This window comes from Macaca fascicularis, chromosome 1 (assembly GCF_037993035.2).
Source record: "Macaca fascicularis isolate 582-1 chromosome 1, T2T-MFA8v1.1".
Taxonomy (NCBI): Eukaryota; Metazoa; Chordata; class Mammalia; order Primates; family Cercopithecidae; genus Macaca; species Macaca fascicularis.
In genome coordinates, this window is record NC_088375.1 from 188,717,967 (window position 1) to 188,741,820 (window position 23,854).

General features: G+C 40.4%; 1 protein-coding gene across 31 annotated transcripts in view; it reads right to left on the reverse strand.

The window, feature by feature from the left end:
- Nucleotides 1-23,854, reverse strand: part of MAST2 (microtubule associated serine/threonine kinase 2) — a 257,201-nt gene that overhangs the window by 61,675 nt on the left and 171,672 nt on the right. For all 31 annotated transcript variants that reach the window (XM_074007746.1, XM_005543505.4, XM_005543504.4 and 28 more), the window contains one exon: nucleotides 9,115-9,206. Coding sequence is in view for 26 of the 31 variants with exons in the window: in XM_005543505.4 (XP_005543562.3) it covers nucleotides 9,115-9,206 (92 nt within the window). In the remaining 5 variants the exon portion in view is untranslated. The remainder of the gene's footprint in view (nucleotides 1-9,114; nucleotides 9,207-23,854) is intronic.

The window sequence follows — 23,854 nt, forward strand, 5'->3', positions numbered from 1 at the left end:
CATGAAAAGGATGTGTGCAGTCCATCACCCTCCGCAGGCCACTGGAGGGACCCAATGGCCATGAGGGATTGGTGCACTTCACACTCTGATCTTGCTGTATCTATCCTTTCTGTGAGTGAAATGCTGTTGCAACCAGTGTCTTGAATGTCGAGTCCTCCTTGACAGCTTCAAACCCACAGAAGAAGCAGTGGGCCGGGGTCTGTGGACTCCTACTGACGGCTGGCATTATTACGATCTTTGTCATCCTCCACGCAGCAGGAGTCCTCACCTGGAATTGGTAGCTGGATCTTCCTGCTTAACACTAGGGCTTGAGCTTAACCTTGAATGATAAGGACTGCATGCTTTTATGGAAGGCACACTCTTAGTTCCAGAATACTCTTGTAAAATCAGCTAGAGAATATGTAACAAACATCATTAAAATATGCATGCCTCCGACCTATTGATCCTATTCCTGAAAATTTATACAGTTTATTCCAAGACTCAGCAATTCCATGCCTCCACATATATGCCAGAAAAAGTCTGTGTATATATATATACAAAAAGAATATGAAGAAGGATGTTTCTGCAGCACTGATGACTATAATAGTGGAAAAGTATAAACAATCTAAATGTCTACGCTGGTTATCAATTTAATGCCACTAAGCTCCAAATTAATCCTTCAATACCTGCTCTGAGATAAAGGAGAAAATTCCTTTAAGCATCATCTATCCTCTACAGTAAGCATGATGTTAACCTTTCTCAGTAGAGGGTATTGGAGGCACACTGCAGAAAGAACAGGCTCTTGGTGCTAATTCTAGCAACTGCATTATCAGTCAGTGGTGTGAGAACGTGGATATGTGGATTGCTCTGCACCAATCACATAGACACCTTTCCATAGCCTTACCTACAAAGATATTATGTGCTCCAGGCCTGTCCCCACTGACTCTGTTTGCTTGCTCAACACACCCGACCCCCAGGAATTGTCTTTCACATCCTTCCTGAGGACACAAAGTGCTCACAGCAGCACCTCCACTCTCTCTCTCTCTAGACCTGACTCACCTGTGCTCCAGAGGGCTATTCCCTGATTGCTGAGTAACTGTGGACCAGCTTTGGGCTGGGAATCAGAAAACATCTCTGCCATCCAGTGGGCTGCAACTACAACAAAGCCTGAATCCAGCCTAGAGAATCTTCCGTTCAAGTTAGTTCTTCCTTGAGAACTCTCCTTCAGCTCTATAGCATCCTATGGAGTTTTCTCACAGGTTAAAGTTAATGCTCTTATTGTCATAGTTTGTATTACTTTTATTAAAACTTGCTTAAATCACTTGTCTGTTACCTGTCTCCTAACTGGGCCTAGACTGATGCAATATTCACCAATAAGAAAATGAAGAAAATGAATAAATTGTGGTACAGTTATACAATGAAATACCCTACAAGTTATAAAAATAAAAAAACTGACTTCCAGTTCTGGCCTGGCATGCAAAGAGCTTAGGAGTTACCACTCTGTTTTAACAAGTAAAAAGCTGAACAAACTGGGAAAAAAAAAAAAAAAAAAAAATCTCTTCTTAGATCTGTCAGCCAAGTAATGTCACAGGATGAACCATTGCCCCCAAAACTGGACAGACAGCAGACACAGTGAGGTACAACTTACTGGAGCAGAAATTCTTTTTTTTTTGAGACAGAGTCTTGCTCTGTTGCCTAGGCTGGAGTGCAGTGGCGCGATCTCGGCTCACTGCAAGCTTCGCCTCCCGGGTTCACGCCATTCTCCTGCCTCAGCCTCCCAAGTAGCTGGGACTACAGGCACCCGCCACTACGCCCGGCTAATTTTTTTTGTAGTTTTAGTAGAGACAGGGTTTCACCGTATTAGCCAGGATGGTCCCAATCTCCTGACCTCGTGATCCACCCGCCTCGGCCTCCCAAAGTGCTGGGATTACAGGCGTGAGCCACCGCCCCTGGCCAGAGCAGAAATTCTTAAGCAAAAACCTCCACGGCAGGAAAACTCGAACTGTAACTGAGGAATTGCTAGAAGCTCAATGGGGATTATGCTGAGAGTTAAAAACTCCAGGGGGATCTAGTCATGCGGGGGCCCCCATATTTTTGTAAGTTTTGTCCAAAGGAGCCCTACTGGATCCTCACAGTGATTACTGAAGAAAATCTCATGATTCCAGCAGGAGGAGGGAAAAGGAACTGTTTTGATACACGCCAGAGCATTCTGTTCTTAACGAGGCCTGTCCTTGGGAGAAACTATTTTGTTTGCACCTAACTTGCTGGGATTTCATCAATGCCAGCTCTACTTGGGGGAAGAAATACCCAATTCCAGCAGCCAAGAACCATTCTGTCCCAACTGTGGTGTGGGGGAAAAACTGAGAAGCACTGGAGAAGTTCACAGTCCAGGGTCAAAGGCTCATCAAAAGACTGAGACCGAGTCACAAGACTATAGAACAGCATTCCCCAATCTTTTTGGCACCAGGAACCGGTTTCATGGCAGATAATTTTTCCATGGACCAGGGAGTGGGGAGGCAGGGGGTTTACAGGATAATTCAAGCACATTACATTTATTGTATACTTTGTTTCTATTATTATTACACTGTGATATATAATGAAATAATTATACAGCTCACCATAATATAGAATCAGTGGGAGCCTTTAACTTGTTTTCCTGCAACTACACGGTCCTATCTGGGGGTCATGGGAGACAGTGACAGATCATAGGGCATTAGATTCTAATAAGAAGTGTGTGCAACTTAGATCTCTTGCATGCACAGTTCACAATAGGGTTCATGGTCCTATGAGAATCTAAATGCCACAGCTGATCTGACAGGAGGCAGAGCTCAGGCAGTAATGTGAGCGGCTGTAAATACAAATGTAGCTTCACTTGATTGCCTGACGCTTACCTCCTACTGTGTGGCCTGGCTTCTAACAGGCCACAAGCAGTACTGGTCTGTGGCCCAGGGGTTGCGGATCCCTGCTATAGAACACTTCTCCTCCCCTACACCTTACCAATACATTATGAAAGGCCTATCTATCACAGTTACTTCTACTCAGTTCATCACGTCTGCCTTTTAACAAAACAATTACAAAGCTCACTAAAGAGCAAAAAACAGTTTGAGGAGACAGAACAAGGCATCAGTACCAGAGTCAGAAATGACAGGAATGTTGCAATGATCAGATTAGGAATTTTTCAAAACCATGATTAATTATGCCAAGAACTTTAATGGGAAAAATAGACAACACACAAGAACAGATGGATAATATAAATAGAAATTCTAAGGAAGAATCAAAAGAAAATGTTAAAGATCACTGTAACAGAACTGAAGAATGCCTTTGATGGGCTCATTAATAGACTGAACACTGCTGGGGAAAGAATCTCTGATCTTGAGGATATGATAACAGAAACTTCCAAATCTAAAAAGCAAAGAAAAAAGAGACTGAAAATAAAAACCAACACCAGAATATCAGAGAACTGTGAGACAATTACAAAGGGTGTGATATATATGTAGCAGGAATACAAGAAGAAAAAGAGAAAGGAAAGGAATTATTTGAAGCAATAGTGACGTAAAATTTCCCCAAATTAAAGTCAGACACCAAGCCATAGATTCAGGAAGCTCAGAAAATACCAAGCAGGATAAATTCAGGAAAAAAACTGCACTTAGACATATCATATTCAAACTATAGAAAACCAAAGACACACAAAAATCTAAAAGCCAGAGGGAAAAAACACCTTATCTTCAGAGGAGCAAAGACAAGAATTACATCCAACTTCTCACGAACCGCACAAGCAAGAAGATAGTGGAGTGAAATATTAAAAGTGTTGAGAGACAAAAAAAAAAAAAAAGCAAGCAACCTAAAATTCTGTACCTTGTGAAATTATACTTCAAAGGTGAGAAAGAAATAAAAATTTTCCCTAACAAAAAATGGGGGATTTCATAGCAGTAGATCTGCCTTGCAAGAAATGTTAAAAGAAGTTGTTCAGAGAGAAAATTATATAGGGGAGAAACTGAACTCTACATGAAACAAGCAAGCACACTGGAGAAGTGAAGGTAAACCAAAAACTTGTTTTTCTTATTCTTAATTTATCTAATAGATAAGTCTGTTAAACATAATACAGGATAGGTATCCCTTATCAGACCAGAAGTGTTTTAAATTTCAAATTTTTTCCTGATTTTGAAATATTTGTACTATACCAACCAGCTGAGTATCCCAAATCTGAAAGCGCAAAATCTAAAAGACTCCAACAAGCATTTCCTGAGAGGTTCATGTTGGTACTTAAAAAGTTTTGCATTTTGGATTTCGGATTTTTGGACTAGGGGTGCTTAACCTGTAACAGCAACAATGTATGTGATTAGGTATGCTTTTACATACATTATGCATACACATACACACGTGCTTATATATAAGTGAAATGAATGACAGCAAAATTACAAGGTACTGAAGAGAGGAGTTAGGTATATTTTGCTGTCATAAGGCAAAGTGGTATAGTGGTATTAGAAGGTTGATTTGGATTACAGTGGACCTTCGAACAACACAGGTTTGAACCGTATGGGTTCACTTATACATAAATTTTTTCAGTAAAAGTTACAGAATGTGCCTGCCCCTCCTGCATCCGTTTCCACCTCCTCCACCTCTTCTGCCTCTGCCACTCCTGAGATAACAAGACTAATCCTTAATTGTCCTCAGCCTACTCAATGTGAAGATGATGAGGACGAAGACCTTTATGATGATCCACTTCCAATTAATGAATAGTAAGAATATTTTCTCTTCCAGTGATTTTCTTAATAACATTTTCTTTTCTCTAGCTTATTTTGTTATAAGAGTATCGTATATAATACACAAAACATACAAATTACATGTTAATCAACTATGTTACCAGTAAGGCTTCTGTCAACAGAAGGCTATTAGCAGTTAAGTTTCGGGGCAGTCAAAAGTTATATGCAAGGCCAGGTGCAGTGACTCATGCCTGTAATCCCAGCACTTTGGGAGGCTGAGGCGGGCAGATCACTTGAGGTCAGGAGTTCAAGACCAGCCTGGCCAACATGAAACGTCATCTCTACTAAAAATACAGAATCAGCTGGGCATGGTGGCACACGCCTGTAGTCCCAGCTACTTGGGAGGATGACGCAGGAGAATCGCTTGAACCCGGGAGGTGGAGGTTGCAGTGACCTGAGATTGCACCACTGCACTCCAGCCTGGGTGATAGAGCTAGACTCTCTCTCAAAAAAAAAAAAAAGCAAAGCCTGCCTAGGCCTCCCCAAAGTGCTGGGATTACAAGTGTAAGCCATCGTGCTCCACCAGGAATTGAAAATTAAATGAGATACCACTACACATAGATTAGAATGGCCAAAATCTGGGAGCCTGAGAGCTCAAGGCTGTATTGAGCTGTGATTGTGCCACCATACTCCAGCCTGAATGACAGCGTGAGATCCTGCTTTAAAAAAAAAAAAAAAAAAGACCCAAATCCACACACTGACACCACCAAATGCTGGCAAGGATATGACACAACAGGAGCTACTCATTTACTGCTGGTGGGAATGTAAAACGGTACCATCCCTTTGGAAGGCAGTTTGGGAGTTTTTCTTTTTATGAGACAGAGTCTCATTCTTTTGCCCAGGCTGGAGTGCAGTGGCACAATCTTGGCTCACTGCAACCTCCGCCTCCCAGGTTCAAGTGATTCTCCTGCCTCAGCCTCCCAAGTACCTGGGATTACAGATGCACACCACCATGTCAGACTAATTTTGTATTTTTAGTAGAGATAACGTTTTACCATGATGGCCAGGCTTGTCTCGAACTCCTGACTTTAAGTGATCTGCCCGCCTTGGCCTCCCAAAGTGTGGGATTACAGGTGTGAACCACCACGCCCAACTTGAAGAATTTTTGTTCGTTTGTTTGTTTTTTACAAAATCAAATATACTGTTACCATTCAATATAGCAATTGTGCTCCTTATTTACCCAAATAAGTTAAAAATTAATGTCTACCCAAAAACCTATACACAGATGTTTATAGCAGCTTTTTCACAATTGCCAAAACTTTAGAAGCAACCAAGATGTCCTTCAGTAGGTGAGTGGATAAAAATAAACTGTGGTATAACCAGACAACAGGATACTATTCAGTGCTAGAAAGAAATGAGCTATCAAGCCATGAAAAGACATGGAGGAAACCTGAGTATGTATTACTAAGTGAAAGAAGCCAATCTGAAAAGGCTGCTGTATGATTCCAACTATGTGACATTCTGGAAAAGGCAAAACTGTGGAGACAGTAAAAAGATTACTGGATGCCAGGAGTTAAGGGGCGAAAGAAATAAATAGGCAGAGCACAGATAATTTTTAGGCAATGAAAAGACTCTGTATGATACTATAATGGTAAATAGGTATTATGATAATGTTGCCCAAACACACAAAATGTATAGCACTAACAGTGAACCTTAAGGTAAACTAGTAGTGCCTGGGTGATGTGTCAGTGCAGGCTCATCAACTGTAACAAATGCAGCACTCTGGTAGGGACCTGATAATGGGGAGCTTATACATAGGTGAGGGCAGAGGGTATATGGTTTATCTCAGTATCTTCCTCAATTTTGCTGTGAACCTAAAACTACTCTAAGAAATAAAGTTTATTAATTAAAAAAAAACAAAAGTAGGAAGTTTCCATTTCCAGAGTGGCTTGGTGTGTACCTACTGAACTGACATTACTGACACTGTAATCTACTTATGTAGTAGATATTTAATACTGAATTGAACTGTATGGAATAAATGAACCTACTTTCAAATTAACAGGCCTCATACTATTCAACAGATTCAAAACTTAAAAGTGATGGTAAAGGGTCATGGAATATCCTGTGGATGTAAATTTCAGGATGTATAAGATTTGAGTATACAATCTAATGTCAAGTGGGATATGCGTGGAACAATCAGTGCTGCCTGTCTCAACAGCTGGGTAAGTACAGCCTACAGTCACAAATTGGGCTTTTATGTCCATTCTTGCCCCCTAGATCTTCTGCAGTGATTTGCTAAGAGATAATACAGATGCTAACATTTGTAAAGTACTAAGCATGTTACACACATTAACTCAAAGCTGGAGTCTACAGATCCAGGCAGGCTGAAAAGGTCAGGTGGTGTTCTCAATCAAAGCCATTTGAGTAGGGAAGATTTAGTTCTAAATGCTAACTGTGGGGAATCTAAAAAGAGAGATAATCATCTCAGAGAAGAGCAGCCAGTAGTAACTAGTGCTCAGTACTCACATTACAGTTGTGCAACTATATACAAGGTCTAGACATGTTAAATTTATTTCTACATGATAAAAAGGTCAGGTCAGATAGATGTACGCTGAGTTTCTCTAAAAATCTAGGATGTGCTATTTGAGCTAATCCAGCTAATCTCAGTCAATTTTTTTTTTGAGGAAAGCACCTAAGCACAATGAGAGCTTTGCTTTAAAGGTCAAGTATGTCTCCAATTCCCTGGGATCCCTGTTCTCTTGGTGGTATCTTCTAAAGTGACAGCTAGTGATTGAGAAATTTACTGATTCTTGGAAAAGGGCCATCATCACACTAAAAGGCTGGCTTCTAGGCTAAGAGAATCTGAGCCAAAGAAGGTGAGATCCTTCTCCCAAGGACAAAGTTGAGTTTCAGAATCACCAGACTCTCAGGGCCCTCAAATACTCCACATGTACCCTCACTTTCTCCCTCCAAAGACAGTAAACTGTGAGCAAGGAAACAAATCCATGGAGAATAAACTCATCTTACTCAGCTTGATGCTGACTCATTTCACTGCTTTGATATCCTGCTTTAATGCCCAAAGACAGACAAGGTCCAGGCTTAGGACAACAGTGACCATGACTTTCTATGCCCAGGCAGCAAGCTCTCAACAGTTCTAAGCCTGTCAATTTCCACTAACTGTAGGTTTAGAACTTCCATTATAAATAGTGTAGCAATGAACTGCACAGAAGTGCAGCAGCCCTTTCAGCAAAGCTGAGTCCCTTGGTCTGGTTCCCCTGGGATGCCAGAATATACCTTCTACACAGAAGCACATGGCTGACTCCAGTGAGGTCTTTCTTCTGCCCCTCTCCTGGGAAGGACAGAATGCCAGAATCAATGCAAGCCTCCTATTTTTTTTTTTTTTCTTTTTGAGATGGGGTCTCATTCTGTTGCTGCCCAGGCTGGAATGCAGTGGTATGATTTCAACCTCCATGGGCTCAGGTGATCAGGCGATCCTCCCACCTCAGCCTCCCAAGTAGCTGGAACTACACGCATACACCACCATGCCTGGCTAAGTTGTGTATTTTTTGTAGAGATGGGGTTTTGCCATGCTGCCCAGGCTGGTCTCAAACTCCTAAGCTCAAGCAATTGGCCCATCTCAGCCTCCCAAAATGCTGGGATTACAGGTGGGAACCACTGTGCCCGGCTGCCTCATAATTTTTATATATTCTTCAGAGTCACGTAAGTCAGTCCTTACACTGTTGGGAAGAGCCCATATTCCAGGGATAGAGCAGCCTGAATCCATGAGGTCATTTGCTTTAATTCCAATATGTAATATCAGTATTGTTAGGAAACAAATACTCCAACCCGCGTGCGGTGGCTCACACCTATACTCCCAGTACTTTGGAGGTCAAGGTAGGAGGATCACTCGAGCCTAGGATTTCAAGATCAGCCTGGACAACATAGAGAGACCTCATTTCTATTTAAAAACAAACAAACACATATTCCTCTTGCTTTTGTTATCTCCTAATCTAAGAGCAGGAAGGTTAACAGGAGTCCCATTAGACAAAAAACCCTCTCTGTGAGCCCTAATCCTCGGGCACAGTAGTACAAAATATTCATGGACTCCTCATCAAATGGCCCAAGACCAATGGAGCCATAACACACCAGAACACACCAAAACAGAGGCCATAAACCCAGGACACATACCTGGCCCCAAGATATGTACAAGACTGAAAGGAATGTTGAGAGAACAAGGTAAGAAACAATTAAGAGTCAAAAGTAGGCTAACTCTTTCTCACACAGAAAGCAAGCCCATGAGCTCTGTATGCTTCAGTCAACCAAGTAAAGTGACAATGTAATGTACCGAACTGCACAACATGAGAAGTAGGAAAGAAACTCGGCATCTGTGGCCACTCTTTCATTCAACCTTTCTTAACCTTCATGCACTCACCTGTGTGGCCATGGAGTGGTGAGTGTGGCCGTGGTAGTGTAGGTGATGTGCTAGAGGTCACAATCAAGCTCTTGCGGTTACTTGTCCGACAACTGCAATGAAAACAAAATGTGAGTTATAATAGGGCCACACCATGGGCTCAGAGACCTTGAGTGGCTTTTAAGGAACAAAAGAGTGACACCATTTCACGGGCTGCACAGTACAGTTCTTTAAACTGAACTGGGTCAGCAATTACACTCGGCACCAGTTAGATTCCACAAAGCACTGTGTTCCATCTTGGAATAACTTTTGTCACTGCCTTGACTTTCATCTTGCATTGCCACTGTGCTTCTCCAATGTTTAGTTTGGCTTCCCAAGCAAACATGAGGAGCTCCCTACGGGCAACAACTATGTTTTAAACAGTATCTAATGAAGGATGACCACTGCAAATTGATTTACAAAATAAAAAGCACAAGTCAAAGTATTCTCAGATTCTCTAAGAACCCCCCCAAAACTATTAACTTAATCTATGAAATTATTTTGAGAACTGCTTAGTCCATGAATTAAGTAATATTCTCATTTCAGAATATATGTCAGAACAGGCCTGGGTTTCTTCTATAATACTGGCTTTCCACAACATGCTAACGCCTAAAGCTTTTTCTTCTGGTTGGAGAAAACCAGATGGTAATGAAAAGCCATTTCAAGCACATCTATTACTGAAAAATCTGTATCAATTTATTTGAAAATCAGCCTATCTTTTGAAGGCATTAGGGAAGTTTTCCATTTATATTCATCCAAATATTTATTGAACACCTACTGTACACTAGGCAGTGTTTTAGGAGGGAAGCACTAGGGAACAAAAGAGCAGTCTCTATCCTCATAACTGGAGTGAACAGTGCTGTGGGAAAAGGAAGAGAAAGAAAGAACAAAAGAGGGAGAAACAGGGAGGGGAGAGAGGGAGAGACAGGAAGAGAAAGAGAGAGAGAGAGGAAAGCAAGGAGGGAGGGAGAGAGAGAAAAGGAGAAAGGAAATCAGAGACTGGTGTGGGAGTGCTAACTAGGGAAGTGAAATCTGATGAGAGAACTGAATGATATGAAGGACTCAGACAAAAGTAGAGCTGAGAGGCAGAGAGAAAAGTAAAGGTAAAGGCACTGAGACAAGAACAAATTTGGGATGTTCAAGAACTAGCAAAGAAGTTAAGAGCAGATGACAGGAGGGGAGAATGACAGAAAAAGAAGTAGGTTATAGAAGCTATAGGGAAGGCCACAGTCAGACTCTGTAGGGCTAACAGAAGGAACGAGATTAATCTCAAGAAAGAGATTGTCATTAGAAATAACCATTTTCCCCTAAGAAGCCATCAGGAGGAATCCAATCATGCCCATACCCCTAACTACCTCAGTCACCATGGAATGCCAAGCCTCCCACTCTCTTGACAGTTTCCCACTACTCTGAACCTTTGAGAAAAGCTTATACTTTGCCTCCTCGAACTCAGTATGTCTTCAGCAAACTGCCTATATCCCCAATTTCTCCTGAGTGTCTGCTTTAAATTCTAGCTCCAAGTGAAACGTTGCTACCTCTCAAGGACACCAAAGTCCCGGTGAAATCCCAACCCTTTACAACCAAGCTTTCCATCTATTTTGCAACTGCACCTGGGAACTTAGAGTGACTGAAGAAAAACCCAGAATCATGCTGGCTGATGTATCTTTATATTTACAGTGACGAACATCAACTGGGGCCTCATTACTGCCTGACAATCTTAGCACATTTACCAGACTAATGTGCTTGCTCACTCTCCAAGACAACTAATCACATTTTCTCCTTAAACCTCCAATACACCCTTTCCTTCCTCAAATCTGTACAGAAAATAAAAATTAAAAAAATTAGCTGGGCATGTTGGCACATGCCTATAGTCCTAGCTACTTGGGTGACTGAGGCAGGAGGACTGCTTGACTCCAGGGGGTCAAGGCTGCAGTGAGCCAATGACTGTGCCAGAAAAAGAAGAAAGAACAAGTACAGTTGGGCCAATTAGAAAACAAATAACAGATTTAAACCCAATAATACCAATAATCATATTAAATATAAATGTTCTAAGTACATAGTCAATTAAGGCAGAGATTGTCAGACTGGATGAAACAGCAGGACCCAATTATATGCTTTTAATTATCTGTGAAAACCCGAAACTACAAACCACCTAAAATATGCACCAACAGATGAGCCACAAACAAATCACAGTATATCCATATAATGGAATTCTACTCAGCAATAACAAGGAATGAACAATTGATTCACACAATGGGTGAATCTCACAAATAATTATACTGAAAGCAAGATGCCAAACAAAAAAGAGTATGTTGTATGATTTCATGGATGAGTTGAACAATTTGCCTCTCACATGTATTCAATCAAAAAATTTGTCCCTGAATAGTTATACTAAAATATACTAAAAACATAAGTCAAACATAATGTTACTTAACAGGAAATTGTTCTGACACATGCACTAAAAGGAATTGAAAACATTATTTCCAAGTCAATCACACCACATAAATTTGACCAAATACGAGTCCAACACATTGTGACAAATTCCTCTCATGGGCTTGCACTTTGCTTTGCATTTATTTCAACAGCACTAGATGTTTTGGGTATGTATGCCAAGAGGTGATATGAACTGTACTCAACTAGGCATTGCAAAATAGGTGGCAAGGTTTGGGCAAAACAGTCACCAACAATTTCCAAATAACTAATAACTGGCTGATGGATGTATCCACCATACCAAAAGCCCATTATTTCTCTCTCCAGAGCATGGATATAGTGACACTTGATTTCGTGGCTAAAACAGGAATCACTGATTTGCAAGTAATGACCTAAACCACTAAGATGTATCGGATGTAATTCAAAGTAATGCTTGCATACTTCGTGACAGAAATTGTGGACACTGACCATAGTATGGACTGAAATTCCAGTAAGAGCAGTAGTTGCTCTCACTGTGACTTCCATAGACCATAACAAGGGAAGATGAAGCCACTTATTCAGGGAAATGCTGATTTTGTGAAAAAATATTCCTTTCAAAGAGAGACTCATGATGATTGGCAACTGCAGTGAACAAATTTCCATGAATAGCTGTCTTTGTACTGGCATTGTATCACCCACAGTAAGGGCTGGTGATACGAGGAACATTTAGGAGGCATAGATAACAAATTACACTCCTTCAAGAAATCAATGACTGGCAGGTTTGAGGTGTTGACAATAGGTTGCAATGTATCTTGAAATAAACATCTATCCATTGGGAGAGGTGAAATAAAAATTTTCTCAAAAGTAGAACCACTAAAAAAATAAAATTTGAATTTGACCCACCACAATTAAGAAATTTCACGGGCGGATGGCCGGGCGCAGTGGCTCACGCCTGTAATCCCAGCACTTTGGGAGGCCGAGGAGGGCAGACCACGAGGTCAGGAGATCGAGACCATCCTGGCTAACACAGTGAAACCCTGACTACTAAAAATACCAAAAAAAAAAAAAAAAAAAAAATTAGCCAGGCATGGTGGCGGGTGCCTGTAGTCCCAGCTACTTGGGAGGCTGAGACAGGAGAATGGCGTGAACCCAGGAGGCAGAGCTTGCAATAAGCCGAGATCACACCACTGCACTCCAGCCTGGGAGACAGAGCCAGACTGTCTCAAAAAAAAAAAAAAAAAAAAAAAAAATTCACTGGTGGGACTCACAAGGACAAATTGTTTAGTTGATCCAATTCCATTTATATAAAATTTTAGAAAATGCTAACTAATCTATAGTGACAGACTGCAGATTAGTAGTCGCCCAATGAGAAGCAAAGAATGGATTATAGATAGTCATGAGGAAACTTCTGAGAGTTACAGATCTATTCATTATCTTCATGTTCATTATCACAGTCACACACAATCTATTATATTCCAACCATACCTCAATAAAACTATACAAAAATTTTAAAATTTAAGCAACATCATGTCCCTCTTCCATTTAAAATTCTCCTTGTCACACTGAGAGAAAAAGTCAGTTCAGATGATGGCCTACAAGGCATTATACGGTCTGGATTCTCCATGACCTCTCTCCCTCCTGCTCACTCTCCAGCCACACCGGCCTCCTCACCTTCCTTAGAAACTGCCAAGCATGCCACCCATCTCAGGGCCTTTACAATTGGGATTTCCTTTGCCTATTTTTCTCCCAGATTGCCTCAAGGCTTGCTCCCCTCCTCCTTCAGGTCTTTGCTCAAGTACAATCTTCTGGGTGAATTTTCCCCCATCACTCTATTTAAAATTGCAACCCCTCCCAAACTCCCTATCCCCCTTTCTTGATATATTTTTCTCCTAGCACTTATTATCATCTAACACACTACAGTCAGCACTCTCTATCTGTGGGTTCCACATCCATGGATTCAACCAACTATGGGTGGAAGATATTTTTTAAAACTTTTAAAATAATATAAATTTTAAAAATACAGTATAACAGCTATTTGCATAGATTTGCTTTGTATTAGATAATCTAGAGATGATTTAAAGTATAAAGGAAGATATGTGTAGCTTATATGTGAATATTATGTATGCTCTTTTATATAAGAGACTTGGGCATCTGCAGATTTTGGTATCCATGTGGGTCCTGGAACTAATCCCCAATATATATATGATTGTATATATTTTGCACATTCGTTGCGTTGTCTCTCTTCTCATCAGAAATTAAACTGTACGAGGGCAGGGGCTTTTGTATGCTTTTTGTACTGCTGCACTCCTCAATACCTAGAATGCTGCCTGGCACACAGTAGGCTCTCAATAAATATTTGTTAAATGAATGGATGAGTATGATTTGTTACAAGGATTAAAATAAAGAAAATACACGTATACCTGGTCTATGAAAGGTAAATCAAACTGTTATATCTAAATCCTTGTGTCTGAAAGTGAAAATTTCTTGAAACTTCAGGGACAGATAATTAATTCCAGCTTCATTTGCCTTAACCTTATTTAAAATTTAAAATAAAAGCCGAAACACTAAAGATCATATTTCCAGGCCACATGCCTTTTTATAAAGGTACACATAATCTCACTTGGCAAATCTTTAACAGCTGCCAGGGGAAAAAAAGGTCAGACACTCTGCTACAGATACCATGACTCAGCTGAGATCTACAACAAGGAACTGGCTAATTTTTCCACTTCAACAGGCTCTGGCCATTTCCCCAGGATCCTAAGAAGATAAAGGACAAGTCTTACTTCTTTCATTCCAGTAAGATGAAGTATTGGATATCTGCAGAGTCAGGTACACTAACTCTCAGCTGACGGGTGGTAGCCTGGAAGCCCCCTGAGCTACCCCATGCAAAGACTGGTGTTAAACCATCCCAGTCACTTGGCTACTCGGAGTGAGATTTGGCATTTCATTTTCTTACATGCCTCACCATGGTCATCTCACTTAACAGTGAGAACAAGGGCTAAGGCACATCATGCATTCTCTGTGACAATGTTGAATTGTAACCATATTTGGAGAGTAGTAGCTCGTTTCTAGCCTCCAAAAAACCCTCCCTCCAGCAACTAGCAGGCACTTGGAAGATCTGACCCCTGCAAGAGCTGCTGTAAATTTACTTAGGAAGCCTGCTTCCCAGTGTGAAGCAACAAAGGGTGTGGAATAGGATGCCTGGTTGCAGATCCCTTAGGCCTCTCCAGTCTCCAAATCCCAGAGGTCTAGCTGCTCCTAGGAACTTGAGCACTCCATGACAGATAGTACTTGGCAGGCACCTTTTAGAATTTAGAATGAGGAAAAGATCACTTCTGTTTCAATAAGTGTGAACAATATAAAGAAGAATGTGAAGCTGGTTACAGTCAAGCACTTCCAGATGCTATAATATTTCAGAGTAAAAACCAAGATGCCCTGGTTAAGATGGGGAAGTGAGAGTGGGAGAAAAATACATATTCTCTCCCCAATAAAGGGAGATATTATTACTTATCCATTATATTATTATTGATACATTATTTATTGCTTATCTGGATTATTTCAATATCCTCCTAACTAGTCTCTCTGGTTGACTCTTGTCTTCTACCCTAATCTGTTTTTAATATGAGCAAGCCACAGTTATTCTTTTTAAAGCACACATCTGATTATTTCATTTCTCTGCTCAAAACCTTCCACAGGCTGCTAATTTTGCATAGGCACTTCTAGCTACTAGGACCAGTGTTAGCTGTTCCCTTTACTTGCAATTTCCTGCCTTCAACTACACAATGGCAAAAATCCCTCACTCCTTCAAGGCCTTATTCTGTCACCTTCCCAATTTTCTGTTTTCCCGAATCCCCTTTGCTCTACCTTTTTTCCCAATAGCATTTGTCAGCTTCTAACATACTATATAAACTATGTTTATCGTCTGTTTCTTCTTCTCTAGAGTGAGCTCTAAGAGGTATCCCAAATACCTAGAAATAGTACACAGGGCATAGGAGGTTTTTGACAAGTGTTTATTGAACAAATGAATGTATTTCCACAGAAGCAGGTGGTCAGAATTCCCCACAAGGGCAGCAGGCATCAGAGGAACTAGGAAAGTCTTTGCTCTAAGGTAAAGTTTTCCTCCAAGTCTGATGGCAACTCTCCTTGAATTAATCTTTTTTTTTTTTTTAACCTCTGCTCTATTGGTTTAGAAATTACATATTGTTTTGTCTTTTTCTGTGCTAAAGTAGTTATTATTATTCAAGGTTTAATAGGTGTTCTTGTCTCAACAAAGTCTAAAGTTAACCAGCACCTCAATCCTCTTTCTGAACAAAATTAAAAGATCCTAGATGGCTTTTAACTCCAATCCTACCATTCTCTTTCAACTTACCTATTATTGCAGTCTATTATTCAGGTCTATCTTACTTTTACATTGCCAAATTAATAATTATTATTTCATACAATAATTGCTTGCTGAGATTTACTCATGTATTTTCCAATTTCACTGCTTAACATTCTCTCTTGCATTAATGTATTTCTTCTTTGTTTCTGAAATATATCCTGTAGTAATTATTTCAGAGAGGATCTGATAGTAATAAATCTTCTCTATAGATTTTGTTCTCTGGGTTTTTGATGGTCTGAAAATGTCTTTATTTTGGTCACTCACTTCCATTGCTAATTTAGCAAGTATAGATAATTCTAGTGTCTTGCTCAGAGTAACTTTTTTCTCAATACTTTAAAAACATTATTCTGTAGTCTTATGGCTCCTGTTATTGCTGTTGAAAAGCTTGCTCTTAGCATAAGTGCTGTTCCTTTGTACTTAATTTTTCTTTTTCTGTCTGGTTGCTTTATTTTAACCATTAACTTATTTTTTTTAGATATATTTCAAATAATATAAAATTCACCCTTTTAAAATGTACAACTTATTCATTTTTAGTATATTCATAAGGCTGTGCAAGCACTGCCACTATCTAATTCCAGAATATTTTCACTGCCAAAAAGAAACCTTGTACCCATTAGCAGTCACTCTCCATCCCATTCTCCCCACAACCAACCACCAATGTACTGTCTCTATGGATTCACCGTCTCTATGGACTCTACATATTCCGGACATTTCACAGAAACTGAATCATACACTATGTAGTCTTTGGTGTCTGGCTTCTTTTACTCAGCATGTTTTCAAGATTCGTGCATGTTGTGGCATGCATAAATTCTCCATGCCACAACTGTTAATCCTTTCATAAAATGACAAGGTATTTGGGTTGTTACTACTTTTTGGTTATCACAGATGCTGCTGCTGTGAACATTTGTGTACAAGTTTTTGCATGAACATATATTTTCAATTTTCTTGAGTGAACTTTCTTGCTGAGCTCTTTTAGTTTAGTGAATTCTTGAAGGTTCTTTTAAGATATTCTCTTTGTTTTCATGGTTCTGCAGTACTGCAATGTATCTAGATGGGGATTTATTTTTATTTATTATAGTGGGGACTCACCATGCTTCAAGATGTTATTTGTTTCTAATCAGTTCTGGAAGGTCTCATTCATTATCTCTATGAATACTGCCTCTTCCCATTTCTCCATATTCTGTTGGACCATCTGATCATATCTTCTGTGTTTCTTAGCTTTCATTTATAGTTTATATATTCTCATTTCTGTCTTGCACTCTAGATAAAAATTTTACTTTGTCCACAGCTCTATTATTTAACACAACTGTTGCATTTTCAATTTCAACAACACAATATATATATTTTATTCTTTGAATTCTAATTAGCTTTTTGTCCAAATATATTTGATCTTTTTTTCTCTTGTTTTTGTTTCCTTCTTTCATATTCATTTTGTTTGTTTTGAGACAGAGTCTCACTCTGTCGCCCAGGCTGGAGTGCAGGGGCTCAATCTCCACTCACTGTTGCCTCAACTTCCTGGGCTCAGGTGATCCTCCCACCTCAGCCTCCAGGGTAGCTGGGGCCACAGGCCCATGCTACCATGCCTGACTAAGTTTTGTATTTTTTGTAGAGACAGGGTTTTACCACGTTGTCTGGGATGGTCTTGAACTTCTGGGCTCAAGTGATCCACTCATCTTGTCCTCCCAAATTGCTGGGATTACAGGCGTGAGCGCCATCACATCCAGCCTCCTTCTTTTATACTCTTAATCATTTTAAATATACTCATCTTACAGTCTTAATCTATAATGTTACTTTTGTTTTTCTTTTTGAGACAGGGTCTCGCTCTGTCATCCAGGCTGAGGTGCAATGGCACAATCACAGTTCACTGCAGCCTTGACCTCCCTGACACAAGCAATCCTCACCTCAGACTTCTGAGTAGCTGGGAATACAAGCACACACCACCATGCCCAGCTAATTAAAAAAAAATTTTTTTTTAGTAGAGATAAGACTTCACTATGTTGTTCAGGTTGGTCTTGAACTCCCAGGCTCAAGCGATCCTCCCACCTCAGCCTCCTAAAGTGGCAGGATTACAGGCATGAGCCACCACATTCAGCTAATATTTGTATTTTTTTGTAGAGACAGGGTTTGGCCATGTTGCCCAGGCTGGTTTCGAACTCCTGGGCTCAAGCAGTCCACTTGCCTCAGTCATCCAAAGTATTAAGATGAAAGCTGTGAGCCTCTGTGCCCATCCTCTAATGCTACTTTCTGAAGTTTCAAATTGTTTCTTTTATCTCTTGATTTTCACTTATTGATTTTTCACTTGGTTGGTTGATTGGTTTGTAATTTTGTACTATAAACTTACCTTCAGTGAAGCTGTATTTATGAGAATCCTATGCTACCTGATTTGAGGGTATGTCACTTAATAGAAGTGTTAAGTTTGTTTCTGACGGATCAGTCAGAGTTATTACCAGCCCAGAACCAGCTTCTAGACCACACAAAGAGTATAAACTCCAACCCCAAATTTCAGTTAAGTGCAGGCTTACAGGTAGAAATTTTCAAGGGAGACGTCTTTCCTTTATTAAAAGCCCTATTTAAAATCCAGATGAGATTAAGGAAGTACTTTTTATTTGTACATGCCAGTGGTTTTCCTAGTCCATTCCTGCACTGAGGATGAAGTCTTTTGAGGGTCCTAATTGTATGTAGGGGGTCTCAATTCTAATTGCTTACTTTCAACAAGCCAAGACTTCATCTTTTTTCCCCTCAAGGTTATTGAGACTAGCACATCTCCTCCCTGACCCCATTTTTGGAAGCTTCAAAGCTGGCTCCCACTGTTATTATTATTTTTTTTTTTAGGTTCAGGGGTACATGTGAAGGATATATAGGTAAACTCGTGACACAGGGGTTTGTTGTATAGGTTGTTTCATCACCCGGGTATTAAGCCTAGTAGCCAGTAGTAACTTTTCCTGCTCCTCTCCCTCCTCTCTCTCTCCACCCCCAAGTAGACTTCAATGTCTGTTGTTTTCCCTTCTTTGTGTTCATGAGCTATCTTCATTCAGCTCCCACTTATAAGTAAGAACATGAGGTATTTGGTTTCCTGTTCCTGGGTTAGTTTACTTAGGATCATAGCCTCCAGCTCCATCCATGTTCTTGCAAAAGACATGATCTTGTTCTTTTTTTATGGCTGCATAATATTCCATGGCATATATGTACCACATTTTTTTAAATCCCATCTATCATTAATGATCATTTAGGTTGATTCCATGTCTTTGCTAATGTGAATAGTACTGTAATGAACATTCGTGTGCATGTGTCTTTATGGCAGAATGATTTATATACCTCTGGGTATATACCTAATAATGAAATTGCTGGGTCAAATGGTACTTCTGCTTTTAGCTCTTTGAGGAATAACCATACTGCTTTCCACAATGGTTGAGCTAAATTACACTCCCACCAACAGTGTATAAGTATTCCCTTTTCTCCACAACCTTGCCACATCTGTTATTTTTTTTACTTTTAACAACAGCCATTCTGACTGGTGTGAGATATCTCATTGTGGCTTTGATTTGCAGTTCTCTAATGCTCGGTGATATTGAGCTTTTCATATGCTTGTTGGTAACATGTATGCCTTCTTTTGAAAAGTATCTGTTCATGTTCTTTGCCCACTTTTTAATGGGGTTGTTTTTCTTGTGTAAATTTGTTTAAGTTCCTTATAGATGCTGAATATTAGACCTTTGTCAGATGCAGTTTGCAAATATTTTTTCCTATTCTGTAGATTGTCTGTTTACTCTTGATAGTTTCTTTTGTTGTGCAGAAGCACTTAAATTTCATTAGATCCCACTTGTCCATTTTTGCTTTTGTTGCGATTGCTTTTGGTGTCTTTGTCATGAAATCTTTGCCCATTCCTGTGTCCAGGATGGTATTGCTTAGGTTGTCTTCCAGGGTTTTCATAGTTTTACATTTAAATCTTTAACCCATATTGAGTTAATTTTTGTATATGATGTAAAGGAGGGGTACTATGTAGCTTCAGTCTTCTGCTTATGGCTAGCCAGCTATCCCAGCACCACTTATTGAATAGAGAGTCTTTTCCCCATTGCTTGTTTTTGTCAGCTTTGTCAAAGATCAGATGGTTGTAGGTGTGTGGCCTATGATTTTAAAATATCTGATTTTTAAAATAGGCTCTCTATTCTGTTCTATTGGTTTATGTCTCTGTTTTTGTACCAGTACCATGCTGTTTTAATTACCGTAGCCCTGTAGTATAGTTTGAAGTCAGGTAACGTGATGCCTCCAGCTTTGTTCTTTTTGCTTAGGACTGCCTGGGCTATTTGGGATCTTTTCTGGTTCCATGAGACTTTTTTTTTTTTGAGACATCTCACTCTGTCGCCCAACACAGTGGCATGATCTCAGCCCACTCCAACCTCCACCTCCCAGGTTCAACCAATTCTGCTGCCTCAGCCTCCCAAGTAGCTGAGACTACAGACACATGCCACCACACCCAGCTAATTTTTTATATTTTTACTAGAGATGGGGTTTCACCATATTAGCTAGGCTGGTCTTGAACTCCTGACCTCATGATCCACCCACCTTGGCCTCCCAAAGGGCTGAGATTACAGGCATGAGCCACCACGCCCAGCCCAGTTCCATACAATTTTTAAAATAGTTTTTTCAAGTTCTGTGAAGAATATTCTTGGTAGTTTGATAGAAATAGCATTGAATCTATAAATTGCTTCAGGCAGTATGATCATTTTAATGATACTGATTCTTCCTATCCATGAGCATGGTATGTTTTTTCACTTGTTTGTGTCCTCTCTGATTTCTTTGGGCAGTGTTTTGCAATTCTCATTGTAGAGATCTTTCACCTCCCTAGTTAGCTATACTCCTGGGTATTTCTTCTTTTTGTGGCAATTGTAAATGGGACTGCCTTCCTGATTTGGCTCTCACCCTGGCTGTTGTTGGTGGATAGGAATGTTAGTGCTTTCTGCTAGTGATTGATTTTGTATCCTGAAACTTTGCTGAAGTTGTTTATCAGCTTAAGAAGCTTTTGGGGCCGGGCGCAGTGGCTCATGCCTGTAATCCCAGCACTTTGGGAAGCCGAGGCGGGTGGATCACGAGGTCAGGAGATGGAGACCATCCTGGCTTACATGGTGAAACCCCGTCTCTACTGAAAACACAAAAAATTAGCTGGGCATGGTGGCGGGCGCCTGTAGTCCCAGCTATTCGGGAGGCTGAGGCAGGAGAATGGCCTGAACCTGGGAGGCAGAGCTTGCAGTGAGCCGAGATGACTCCACTGCACTCCAGTCTGGGTGACAGAGCGAAACTCTGTCAGAAAGAAAAGAAAGAAAGGAAAGAAAAGGAAGAAAGGAAGAAAGGAGTTTTTGGGCTGAGACTATTAGGTGTTCTACATATAGAATCATGTTATCTGCAAACGGGGTAGTTTGGCTTCCTCTCTTTCTATTTGGGTACCCTTTATTTCATTTTCTTGCCTGATTGCTGGCTAGCGCTTCTACTCCCATTGATTAGGTGTTGTTTTCTCTCTCTGATTTGGGTCCTTCAGGGTTTTCCTTATGTTCTGCTGAAATCAGCTATGCATTTAAAACAACAATGATAATATCTAACGATTACTAAGAGCTAACTGGGCTTGGTTTAAAGTTAACTTGTCCAACCAGCAGCCCACAAGCCACATGCACTCCAGGACAGCTTTGAATGTGGCTCAATACAAATTTGGAAATTTTCTTAAAACATTATGAGGTGTTTTTTTGTTTTTGTTTTTTAAGCTCATCAGCTATCATTAGTGTATTCTGTGTGTGGCCCAAGACAATTCTTCTTCCTATGTGGCAGAGGGAAGCCAAAAGATTGGCTTGTAAAACTGTAACAACCCTGGTTTAAAGCATCATTACATGGAGTATCTCACACCCTATGAAGCAGGGACTATTATTATCCCCTGTATTTGGACAAGGAACTGCAGGCTAAGAAATGCGGCCGGGCGCGGTGGCTCACGCCTGTAATCCCAGCACTTTGGGAGGCCAAGACGGGCGGATCACCAGGTCAGGAGATCGAGACCATCCTGACTAACACGGTGAAACGCCGTCTCTACTAAAAATACAAAAATTAGCAGGGCGCGGTGGCAGGTGCCTGTAGTCCCAGCTACACAGGAGGCTGAGGCAGGAGAATGGTGTGAATCCGGGAGGCGGAGCTTGCAGTGAGTGGAGCTCGGGCCACCGCACTCCAGCCTGGGCTACAGAGTGAGGAGCGAGACCCCGTCTCAAAAAAAAAAAAAAAAAAAAAAAAAGATAGAAATGCGACGCAGCTTTCCCTAAGTCAAGATAAAGTAATAACATTTTTTGAAGGCCTAATCTAACTTGAATTTTCTTTGCCCTGGGACTTTCTTAGTGTGGCGTTTCATCCTCAAATGATTTACAAGTCAAGTATCCAGAAAATTAAGGGCATTTTATGTGGCCTAATTTCAGGGATGAGAGGACAGCAATAAGTACCTTAGGGACTGGCACGAAACTTTGACATAGGCACAAATATTGGGGAGCAGGTCTGCTATGACAGAGACTAAGGAAACAGTATGCTCCCACCAAAGTCTTTAGTCGTGACCACCTTCGCTACTATTGCAACTATCAACCCTGTATCAGGACACAATAAAGAGAGAACTATCTTGAGCCAGACAAAAAATAAAGAGGTATAGATGATCTCTACACTCAACAATCCTGAATCCTTTCACTATATTATAGCAGAAAAGACCACCAGCAATGCAAAGGAAGCATGATTCAGTCCCGGGCAGATTATACCACCCAAATCTAAAAATAAACATCTCTGCTACATGTTCCTGCAACAGTTACAACTTACAGTGAAAAGAAACAAACACAGGTCTAAATCTGGAATGCCAAGCCCAAGATATCATGAATTTAATAGACCAAGAACACCTGGAAGGAATCAAGAGTTTTAAAGAAAAGACATAAAGAGAGGGAGGAAATTGGCCAAATATAAGCCAGTACAATCTCTTCCCCTGGAATAATTTATGTGATGTAGTAGGAAGTTCCCTTCATGGCAGGCAACTTGTCTCCACCCCCAGTCTCAAGATGAGGATAGGATTTTTTACCACATCTTAGTAAATTTGCCTACCACCAAGTAAACAAGATAATTCTTTGATTATTTGCAGTTGACATTCACACAGTTCTAATGGAATCAACCTGGTAAAAGAGACAGGAGAAAAATTTAAAAACCCTAGACTGGACACTGCCTCAGATTCTGGGTATTCTAGGCATGCCTATATTTCCAGTTCCCAGGACAGTGCCTGATACATGGTTATTATTTGGAGAATTAATGAATGGGAGAGACTGCAGAATTAAGGAAAGGGAGATAATGGTTTCGTAATGTATTCTTAAAGCAGTACATCTCTTGGTAATCAAAAGAAAGCAGCCAATGAGACTACAGACTTTTTTCTCCGAATGGAGTGCACTTTCACTCCTGAGGCCCTCCACAAACATGGGCCTTGGAACTAGTAAAGACTGCCCCAATAACATAGTGTCTGGGAAGTTGTGGTATATTTGGTTTGTCTGTACTAGTTCCCATGGCCTCTGGATTTCTCTGGAAGCTCCAAATTATAAGCCCACTCACAGGTTACATTTCTAGACCAGTTGCTTTGACAGCTAGTGGTTGAGAGGAAATGCAAAATGTCCTGTAATCACTAGGTATGTTAGCCCAATACATACATATTTTAAGTGTTACTAATACATACTTTAATCTGTTACTTAATACCTAGTTTAATCTGTTACTGATACAGATTAAACCCACTCTGTATTAGTAACAATCCTTCTTTTCTACCTCCTTCCTCAATAAATTGCCCAGCTGTCTGACCTGTGCCCAAATTTCCATAGTAGAAAAGATTAGAACACAGTTTAGTTTCTATGAGGCAGCCATGGGTACAGACGCTACATAAGGACCAGGCCC